The sequence below is a fragment of the Aedes aegypti genome, chromosome 3 (assembly GCF_002204515.2).
Source record: "Aedes aegypti strain LVP_AGWG chromosome 3, AaegL5.0 Primary Assembly, whole genome shotgun sequence".
NCBI classification, from domain to species: domain Eukaryota; kingdom Metazoa; phylum Arthropoda; class Insecta; order Diptera; family Culicidae; genus Aedes; species Aedes aegypti.
In genome coordinates this window covers 185,906,769-185,917,708 of record NC_035109.1, presented here as the reverse complement: position 1 = coordinate 185,917,708, position 10,940 = coordinate 185,906,769, and the positions used below count along the sequence as shown (strand labels likewise).

At 43.0% G+C, this 10,940-nt stretch overlaps 2 protein-coding genes across 2 annotated transcripts; one reads left to right on the top strand and one right to left on the bottom strand.

The window, feature by feature from the left end:
* Window positions 1–292: 292 nt before the first annotated feature.
* LOC5577364 (protein kish) lies at window positions 293–863 on the bottom strand. Its single transcript, XM_001656394.2, has 3 exons — window positions 705–863; window positions 517–626; window positions 293–447 (listed from the first exon to the last, which is right to left on the bottom strand). The coding sequence occupies exons 1-3, from the start codon at window positions 705–707 to the stop codon at window positions 342–344; spliced, it is 219 nt and encodes a 72-aa protein (XP_001656444.1). The 5' UTR covers window positions 708–863; the 3' UTR covers window positions 293–341.
* Window positions 864–1,437: 574 nt separating this feature from the next.
* Window positions 1,438–10,469, top strand: LOC5577363 (U3 small nucleolar RNA-associated protein 15 homolog). The gene is made up of 2 exons (XM_001656393.2): window positions 1,438–1,689; window positions 8,930–10,469. The coding sequence occupies exons 1-2, from the start codon at window positions 1,600–1,602 to the stop codon at window positions 10,430–10,432; spliced, it is 1,593 nt and encodes a 530-aa protein (XP_001656443.1). The 5' UTR covers window positions 1,438–1,599; the 3' UTR covers window positions 10,433–10,469.
* The last annotated feature ends 471 nt before the right edge of the window (window positions 10,470–10,940 follow it).

Here is a 10,940-nt window from a genome sequence, read left to right as displayed (position 1 = left end):
GTCCCTAAGTCTAAATAAATCACAAGCAATATTCCTGAAGCTTTTCCTCGAGAAATCTGAGAAGAAATCGCTGAAGAACCTGCCAGCAGAATTCACTGCAAGCAGAATAAGTTAAAAAAGTGCCTTTATAGATCATCATTGATTAAAATGGGTACTTGCATTAAAATCAGGCCATAGACATTCCTAACACACAGTGCTTATCGTAACCAGGATGTACCAGGATTCAAATAGAGCATACCAGCCCTGGATAACCCACCATTCAGGCATTTCGATCTCAAATCAATTGCTAATGTAATAAAGAATAATTTATTTGTATAATCATAATCTTTGAGGACTTACGGTTACGTGTAGAACAGTATCGAGGCCGCCATCAATACGCAAGCCAGCGCCACCCAAGGGGATTTCCGTTCGCCGATCCGGGCCAGCTTCCAAAATATTCCCATCATTCTGTCGGGGAGATTGAATTATATTTTCGGAGATGATAAATGATTAAGGCGATTAAGGTCTTTTACTCACCCGGTCTTATTTCTATCGATGAACGAGGGAAACAGGGATCGCAGATATGCACAGGTGCAGATGGCCAGAAGAATCACCGACAGCAAACTTTGAAAGTTGAATATCGCACTCTGAAAGGGGGTTGAGATTTGGGACGGAAACAGTTGGAAATAATGTTCTAAAGTAATTCGGAGTTTGCAATTACTTACCATGTTTAATACTTATAGTTAAAACGTTTAAAATGTAGCAAAACTGCGATTTTTAATTTTCCACCAGTGATTTAGGACGAGTTCAAAGTGACGTCGACGTATTTTTAATTGTTATTTGAAATGCTTCAGTGTTGCTAGACTTTAAAAAACTAAAAATGCCAAAAACTCGATTACCGTTTATTTGCAACGCCGTTCAAATGAATAACAAAACATACTCAATAATTTACTAGACTGAATTAGAAGTGTACAAACATCAATCAAATAAGAAAATAAATATTAAAATACATTAAACAAACTAGATATTTAAAGCGGTTTAAGTTTACCTAATTTCTAAATTCGATAGATTTGTGCTCCTGCTGGCAACTGGATTGCCTTTCATGTTGACTGTGAAGAGCTAACGTGGTGCACATGAGGATCGATGACAGATGAATAATTTTAGGGTGTGCCATTTATTTATTTTAATATTCGACGAGAACTTCGAACTTGAATTTTGACTTCCAAAATTTCACTTCCGCTGTGGTTACCTTAAGTTTATCATAAGGTCGTAGGTAGTGCCCTGCATTTAGAAGCATATACGCTTCACTTTACTTTCAAAACCAAAGAGATTTCGCCAGAAGTGAAAGATCAAAAGTCGTAAAACGTAAGTTGGTTCTGGGGCTACACTTTCAATATGGAATTCAATTTTATTTTCATTCATTGCTCGGGATGCATCGAAAGCTCATGCGAAGAGTGCGACACAACGAGACGACACAGACAGTTCAAAACATAAACACAACGCACGTGCATTCAAAAAATCGGTGCTGTTCACTTGTTTCTGTATAATTCTACGTGTAATTTAGTGTAATTCTGATCGGTTTATAGTAATTTAATTGTAGTGGAATAAAGCTGCCCCACAATGTCCAAGTTCAAACAAACCAACGCGCAGATATACGCGAAATCGGCCACGGTCCTTTCTCCGGATACGATCTATTGGAAGAAGCTGGGGGTAAGTGGAACTGGATGGAATCATTGATTAATTGTAATTGTAATTGTAATTGTATTTTATTAACATAACGTAGGCCTGTTAGTTACACTTTAAATCAGGTCAAGGAAGAACACATTTTGAAAAATACAAAGGAAGATTAATCGAAGTACAATTGATTGTCAAGTACGTCTAATTCTTATCACTAGTGAAAGCGTCTGAAGGACTCCTTGAATGAGTGGATCGATGTTTTGCCTTTGACATCGGCAGGCAGTTGGTTCCAGAAGGGGATCCCAGAAATTAGGACGCTTTTCTTTCCGCTGGTGGTGTGCCTGGGAAGCAGGTATGCTCTCGCTCGTTCCATTTGACCTCGCTGCAGGTGTTCCAGGATGTAATCGGGAAGTTTCTTGTTCCACGCGTTGTACAGGAAGCAACATATCCGACGATGGTAGTTCTCCGGTAGGTCGTGGCCGAGTACCGCATTGCGAACAGCTGCAGTTGTGTCATACCGATTCATTTTGAACACAAATCGAATGGATGACTTGAAGCACCTGTGCAGTTGCTCCTTTAATGCAACCGTGAGACCAGGATGATACACAATGTCGCAGTATGTGAACATTGGTATTATCACCGCCTGCACCAACTTGAGGCGCACTGGTTGGGATAGAACTGATCCAAAACGGCGGAAAGTTCGCAGAGTGTTGTATGCCTTCATGGTTACTCGATTGACTTGCTCCTTCCATTTCAGATTGCTATCCAGCAGCAGGCCAAGGTTGGTAACTGTAGTGCTCAAGGTGATCGTTTGTCCGCAGAACTTGATTTCAGCCCCCGGAACCACCTGGCCGTCTTTGCTGAATATTATCGCTTGGGTTTTTCTTGGGTTGGGAGAAAGTCCATTGACCGATGACCAGTTCGCTACTGCCGCCAGGTCTTCATTCATAGCTTGGACCAGCCTATCTACGTTCTCGGTAGGACCAGACACGTAAATTTGAAGGTCATCAGCATACAAGTGGTACTCACATTTTAGCGCCGAGGGTAGGCTGTTGATGTACATGCCGAACAGCAGCGCGCTGAGGCATGATCCCTGCGGAGTGCCGTCGAACAGTCTCCTATCCGTAGATAACCCATCGCCGTGTTTGACTGCTTGGCTCCTGTTTCCGAGGAAGGATTCAATCAGCTGGGCAGCAGATTCGTCAAAACCAAATTCTTGTCGAAGTTTTTGCTGTAGCCTAGTGTGCCTCACACAATTAAAGGCCAGCGAAAAGTCCACGAGGACCATCACAGTGCAGCAGTTATTGTCAAGGTTGCTGTAAATGTCGTGTACAACCTTCGTCAACGCTGTTGTGGTACTGTGGTGGGCTCTGTATCCGGACTGGTGTTTAGCGAGCAAGCATGGATCTGCTGAGTCTAGGAAGTCGGTGATCTGGGCCAGGAGGACCTTCTCTAGAACCTTCGAGATCGCCGGAAGCACGCTGATTGGCCTAAAGTCTTTTGGTTCGGTCGCATTGGAAGTTTTAGGCAATGGTGTGACGATAGCTTTTTTCCACACGGTGGGGAAAGTCCTGGCATCGATTGTTGCATTGTACAGGTTCACGAGGATAGGGAAGACAAACGGGCATAGCATTTTAACGAATGAGATTGGGATGTTGTCGGATCCGGCTGCATTGGTTTCAATTTCGAACATCTTCTTGGCTACGTCCACTGCGTCGGTATGCCTGAATCTGAAACGATGGAGCGTTGGTCTGGATCCTACATCTACGGCATTACCATTTCTCAAATTAGAGCGGTCCAACGGCTGTCCACCAGTCAACTGTACATGGCCTTCGGAAAAGTACTGGTTCAGTTGTTCGACGTCAATAGGAGTATCAGATGCGGTCTGCTTTGAACTGTTGTGAACCCCATCCCTCCGCAAATTACACCACAGCTTCTTGGCAGGAAGGTCTGGGGAGAAATTTCTGTCCGCGTACCGTCGCTTCGCCGCGGTCACTAGGGTACTTGCTCGATCACGTTTAACACAGTAGTCCCGCCACTGACGATCTCCCCGGGCTCGGTTCGGATTCCTCGAGTACAGCTTGAATGCCAGGTCTCTGAGTGTCACTGCTTGGACGATTTCGTTGGTTATCCACGGAGTACGCTCATCACGAACGAAGACTGTTGTCTGCGGAACGTGACGATCCAGGAGACTTTGTAATTCGCTCGTAACCAGCTCGGCTTTCCTGTTAACGTCTTCGCATTCCAGGATTGCTTGATGGTTTCTGGATTGAAAGTCAGCTTGCAGACGTACTTGGTCCACTCTTCGAAAGTTTCGGAAAATTACCCTTTGCGGGGTGGGTTTTCTTACGCGCATGTCGGCGATGAGATAGACGATTTCATGGTCCGAGATAGAACTACCCGCTGCGGTAGTTGATTTTACAATTGTTTTTGGAGAATCTGTGACTAGGAGGTCGATAGTTGTCGCGGTGGTGTCAGTAATCCGAGTGGGTGGCGTATTCAGAACAGTCAAATTGAACACGTCGTGTAGCCTTTTTACTGCCAAATTGTTGAATGACAACTGGGTCGCCGTGACATTAATATTGAAATCGCCTACTATGTAGATTCTGTCGAAGTTGAGTTCAAGCAGATCCAGCAGGAGTTTTTCATAGTTTTGGATAAAACTAGGATTGTTGGATGACGGGTTGTAGAGAACTACTATCCCAATGTCACAATAGTTGATCTTTGCCTTGACTACCAAGTATTCCAACCTTTGAGCAATTGGAACAGCAGCGTCGAAGGATGACTTAATGACTGGTGTGGCTTTGATATGTTTCGCTACGTATAAACCCACTCCTCCACAGGTTTTTGCTCCACGCCCCCTTCCAGCAGGCAACGAGTGACGAATGAAGTTGTAGCCCGGTACCTTTATAGGGCCCACCGGAGCGGATGATTTGAGTTTGGTCTCGCTGAGTCCGAAAAAATGGTACTGCTTTTTGTTGAGCGTGAGTTTTATTCCATCCATGTGCCGTTCGAGCCCACGTACGTTCAGATGGCCAACTCGAAGATTGTTGCTGTTCGTCATGGTATTGTATTGAGGTATTGCTGTCGTTATTGTTGCGATCTGGCTGAGCTGTTGGCAGAAACGGCGTCGAAGAAGAGGGACGATTCGTCGACAGCAGCTACTTCACCAATCGTGTTTCGACCAGTCAATTCTAGAAGGTGATCGCTGCTGGAAACCACAGTGTATCGTTTATGGTTAGGTAGCCGAACCGATACTGAATCGTTCCGCACAAACACAGAGTCAACGAGTTTCCTGTGCTTGAGCCTTAGCGCAAGGTTCCTGATTCGGAAGGAATGAAGAGACAGAACTTCGTTAACTGTAAACCTGTATTCCAGAGCAAGACCTGTTTGAAGTGCAGAAAGTTTGGCCTTAGTGAAGTTTTCGAAATACAGCTTCAGAACCTTCTCCTTCACTTCTTTGGAGTTGAACACGACAACAATGGTTGGTGAAATGGAACGGTCAGACCACTTTGAGGCCTTCACCGGAATCCTGAAACAGCTGGAAATGCAGGAGTCTGCCTCGTCGATGCCCAAGCACTGGAAAACACACTTCACTAGCACTTTAACGTTCTCTCCCTCGCGAAAGGGAATTTTGTTAATAGCGATCCTGTGATCGTTCACACTTCGCAGACAGGTGTTCGCAAGTTTGGCACCCGATTCAATCACTTCCAATTTCTTCTCAATGTCAGCAACAAGTTCACGCTGCGCTGAATTCTTGTCGTTCAACTGCTCTGACGTTTGGAGCTGATTCCTCAGCTTATCAATTTGCTTCCTGCACGTAGACCGACAAATTTCCAGCTCGGTTTGCACTTTCACAAGCTCCTCCGAAAGCTCACTGATGGTGCTCGTGATTTTCGCTAGGTCGCTGCTCGTTGGGCCAGTGGGAGAGGAAACCTGCTTCTGAACGAGCGTTCCGCGAACGGTGCAATTTTCACAAAAGTACCAGTAGCTACTTATATCCGCTAGTAGTAGACTGCTGACACGTACACAAACGGTGTGGAACCACTTGTCACAGCTGTCACACGAAATCCAGCCGATGTTTTGATTTTTCCGCTTACAGCGCTTTTTGCAACTTGCTTGTGTTGGTTCTTCCTGTCCACAGGTTCCGCATATGTCTTTCGCCATATGGTGTTGGTGATACTTTCACAATCAGCAACAAATCCAATTGGAATTGGGCTCGCGGCGCGGAGAAACGCTAGTGTTCGTCTTTTCACACATTGAGGTTATCCTCAGAAAAAAATATCAGAAGAGTTTTTAACGCGGAATCGGACTGATATTAACGCAATCTTCACCGGAGTCGCCTTCCACGGACCGCACTTCGAATACCGAAAACGCCGAATATCGGAAATTCCGGAAAATACAGTGACTAAAGGAAGAAATAGACGGGCGAAAAACAACTTGACCGAGCCGTGCTAAACACATACAATCATCTTCGTGGACAACTCCGTTTTACTTTTTTGCTAATATCTTTTGACTCAATTGACCAATTCTCGAAATTTTAACGGCTTTGTCCAGATGATTAATTGCACCTCCATATGCACTCACAAAGATTGGAAAACCGGTGGCTAATCTGGACACACGGCCGAAAATGTAGTGTACACCTCCTATTCATCCAGTGATTCTTGGTAAAATTTAACTTTATTTCGATCGTATTTAAGTCACCGAATATAAACTATATAAACTCCTGAATTCTTACAAAAAGTTAGCCAGGAATTCCGAGACACTGCGAAATTAAAATCTTACTATATTCGTTTTTGTTTCAAATTTCTATTCCTTGCTGTTTGTGTTTGAGCAGCTGACCCAGATTTCAATTTAATTATCAACAAATCACGAAAATATGTGACTTTATTTAGTGACCATTTTTCTGAAAAAAGTGACTTTTTGTTGCAAATAATGACTTTTTAATGACCAGGTCGAATAAAGAGGCCACGTCACTAAAAAGTGACTTGCTACCATGCTCTGATGCAGCTTGTTAAGAAATAGTTGATGAACCCATGCAGGATTAAACTGCTGCAAGGATCTCTGAAGAAACTTCGGAGTACCATCAGTATTCCGCTAATTTGAGAGAAGTTATGCATTCAAATGTGTATTATAACATATTTAGTCGATCAATATTATTTTTATGTCAAAATGGAACTCTAAGTGTAGGGAATCAGCGGCAAAATTAAATAAATTTGAAAAAGTTTCATAAAAAGTTACATACGTAACAGTGGTTACTGCATCTAAGTTTTCCTATTTCCGCTCACGGTAAACAGATTTAATGATGAACTTACTAAAAAACGCATTATTTCGAATTTTGTTATTTATCAAGGTATTTTTATGGTCAATAAACCATATCTAGCGTATTTTTTTTTGTCAGTAGCGATAGGGGTAGTACTGGCACTTTTAATCTGCCCTAAGCTCCTTCCCAGCATTTGCTTTTATAAGCCTCTATTGCGTTCATCACACAGAAGGTCCTAAGCAATGTTGCTCAAATGGTCACTGTGTACCCCTAGCAGCAATAAGCCCTTACCGTAGTTTTGCAGTCTAGTAGTTCAGACAACTATCAAACTATGATAAGACCTGAAATGCTACTAGAGTGGTTAAAGTGAAGAACGAAATAGTTTTATTAAATGGTCCTCATTCCTCGTTTCATTTCATCACTCACTATCGACACTATTACGTATATCACTGATTATCACTCATCAACTTTCGTAATACGCTTCAGATATACTTTTCATTATATCACTTATCACTATCACAGCTACTATTCAAACTACGATTTAGCACTATGATCAAGAAAGTTACAATAAAAAAATCACTTCGATCCATTCTTCTGCACTCGCTGTCATTATAGACACTTTTATCATGCATGTGTGAATGTTAGCTTCGAAAATTAACCACCATTACTGATTAGTACAAAGGATGCTACAGCTCGTGTAAACGAACTGAACCACCAACAACCAGCACTGGTTTATAAGTAACTAATGAGCCCTGGCGGTCCCTCCGTTCGAAGAGGACCTAATAATATGCCGAAACATATTAACAGATCCTCCGCCTGAATGCAGCCGTTTCATGATAAACCATGAACCGTTAGAGGTGTACCAAAGTTTTGGGAAGGTGATATGTTTCACAGACGGGTATTATTACGATGCACCTTCTACTTTGGCACCGTCCAACCCTGTGTTCTTGACCAGGGAATAAGCCATATCTAGCGTATTGTCTCAAAATCCGAACAGACTCATATTCTGAACAGTCGGTTTTGTTATTTCGATTTTGTTGAAATGTTTCGCTGAAATATGTGATTAAATTGTTAGAAAATGACAGTCATTTGGAATTAAATTTTAATCTATTTTGTTCTTTGGGAGTTGCAATTATTCTCTAGTTTGAGGTCAGTAAAGCTAGTTGAGATTAATTTGTTTGCAAAATTATACATTTGAATACGATTTAATTGTGCTGTTCAGAATTTGAATCAAGTTGTTCGGAATATGAGACAGAATGCACACAGTGTTCTTATTCTTTCTGGCGTTACGTCCCAACTGGGACAAAGCCTGCTTCTCAGATTAGTGTTTTTATGAGCACTTCCACAGTTATTAACTGAGAACTTTCTTTGCAAAAATGGTCGCATGTGTATATCGTGTGGCAGGTATGAAGATACTCTATGCCCTGGGAATCGAGAAAATTTCCTTCACGAAAAGATCCTCGACCAGCGGGGTTCGAACCCACGACCCTCAGCATGGTCATGCCCCAGATAGTGTGGTATTTGAATAAAAATGTGGGGCCCCAGATAGTGTGGTATTTGAATAAAAATTATTATCGGCACACCCCACAGCTAAGAGTCAGGCTTTGTGAAGTAATTTTCACAAATATCAGCTAATTTATGCTATTCAAATGCATTTGAAATCACTGTTAGTCTTGAATAAAATAATGTCAAAAGGTTTAATTTGAAAGTTCTTGATGTTGCTAGACGATATCCGTGCCAAAAAGATTGTATTCCTACACGTAAAATCCGTTTTTACACTAGTGAGCGGTAAAAGGAGCATGAGCGGCTACTGGTGCAGTGCACTGATATCTCCTAGGATTTCCTAGAGGTTTCTTTTAGAAGAAGTCCTGTAGAAAATCTTGGACCGCTCAATTATTACAATTTTTGATAAGTGAATACCACCAATTCCTAAATAATAAACGTTTAGCTATTAGGAAGTACTGTTTCTTTCAGGATGTACTAAAATATCATTCTTTTTCTCACCAACAGGTTCCAACACTGGTGAAAGAATTCGGAGCGATCGACTACATCGATTTCAGCCCTGTCGAACCGTACGAGTTTGCCGTGACCGCTTCTGTGCGCGTTCAAATCTACAATCCGGTCACAAAGCTGGTGGTCAAGAACATCAGCAAGTTCCAAGAGGGCGCCCACGGGGGTTCATACAGAAGCGACGGAGAACTACTGGTGGCCGGTGATGATCTGGGGAAAGTGCGAATTTTCGATCCCAGCTCGAAGTCGATGTTGCGTTGCTTCGACGGCCACAAAGCTCCGGTACATCGAACCTTCTTCAACGCAGATCGCCATCACGTCAGCAGTTTTTCGGACGATAAAACTGTGAGATATTGGGACATTGCCACGGAAAAGCACGTCAGTACCTTCTCGGAACACGCGGACTATATTCGCGCAGGATGTACCAGTCCCGTGAGCCCAAACATAATCGTATCCGGAGGTTATGACAAGAAAATCAACATGTACGACACGAGAACTAAGGAAAAGGTACTGTCACTTGATCACGGAAGTCCTGTGGAATCGCTTATTTTCCTACCAAGTGGAGGCATTTTCATCAGTGCCGGAGGCACCTCGGTCAACGTCTATGACGCACTCGCCGGTGGACGAAAAATTGCCCAATTATCGCAACACCACAAAACCATTACCTGCCTGCAACTGGCCAGCGACGGTAAAAGACTCCTTTCCGGAAGTCTGGATCGACACGTGAAGATCTATGATATTGCCACGTACCAAGTGGTACATACGATCGATAACTCCAATGCTGTGTTGAGTTTGGGCGTCTCCAAAAATGATGATACACTCGTAACAGGAATGGTTGATGGTTTAATTGCAATCCATCGGCGGGATGTCGATAAGGATAAGGACGATGTCGAACGGAAGAAATCTCGACAATCCAAGGCTCGGGCCAGGTACGAGAACATATTCGAATCTGCTGACGAGAAGATTGGTGAATTCCGTCACGATAGAATAGAGCAGTTTGATCGTATGTTGAGGCAGTACGAGTACTCTAAAGCACTGGACAGTGTCATGGTGCCAAGCGTGATGGGGAAAACGCCGGAAAAGACAGTAGCTTTGATAAAGGAATTGATTCGTAGGAAAGGTTTGGACAGAGCACTAACAAAAAGGACACATGTGTTTTTAGTACGCTTCGTGAATTTCCTCCTGCGCTACATTGGAGACTATCGATTCACTCCCGCCCTTATTGACGCAGCCAACATCCTGCTAGACGTGTACGAGTCAGATTTCGAACAGTTCGCTGGAACCGAGGTAGGAAAAATGTTCATAAATCTTTCGAAACGCTTGAAGAAGGAAGAGCAAATCATCAGTGAGTTCCTGGAAGTCCAAGGGCTGCTGGAGATGATTTCCGCCGCCGCGGATGTCGGCCAAGCCGCCAATGAAGACGAAGAAGCAGAGAAAGTGCTGGAGAAGGAACTTCAGGCTTCCGCGAATGCACAGAAGCAAGCAGTTATTAATATTGATTGATTTACGAAATATAATGAAGTTTGAATTATACAGAAAACATGAGTTCGTTATTTTATTGAAAGAAATAGTTAATTAGTTTTTCACTGAATATTTTCCGCAATACTTTTTGCTAAAACATCGAAGACTTTCCTGCCTACGGGACCCAAATAAAGCTGGTTACGTACTCCTCCGTGTACGTTAGCTGCAACACTTCACGGCAAACGTCATTGTCACATGCCACAAAAATACTAAGACAAAGCGACCAAAACACATCTCCACACTACCACTACATAAGCTCATACTACTAGGTCTCCCTCTATCATTACCTGCAACCATGTACTTTGTTAGAATTGATGATCAAGCTAATCCTCGTTGTCTTCCTCTTCAGAGATGCGAAGGCCTTCTCCACCAATGGGATCGATTCCAAATGAGATCAATATCGTAACGAAAGCCAACTCTACAATTTTGAACAGCAAATTCGGACACGCAGCGAACTGGACTATCGAACTTCATACATTTTGCCTTATGA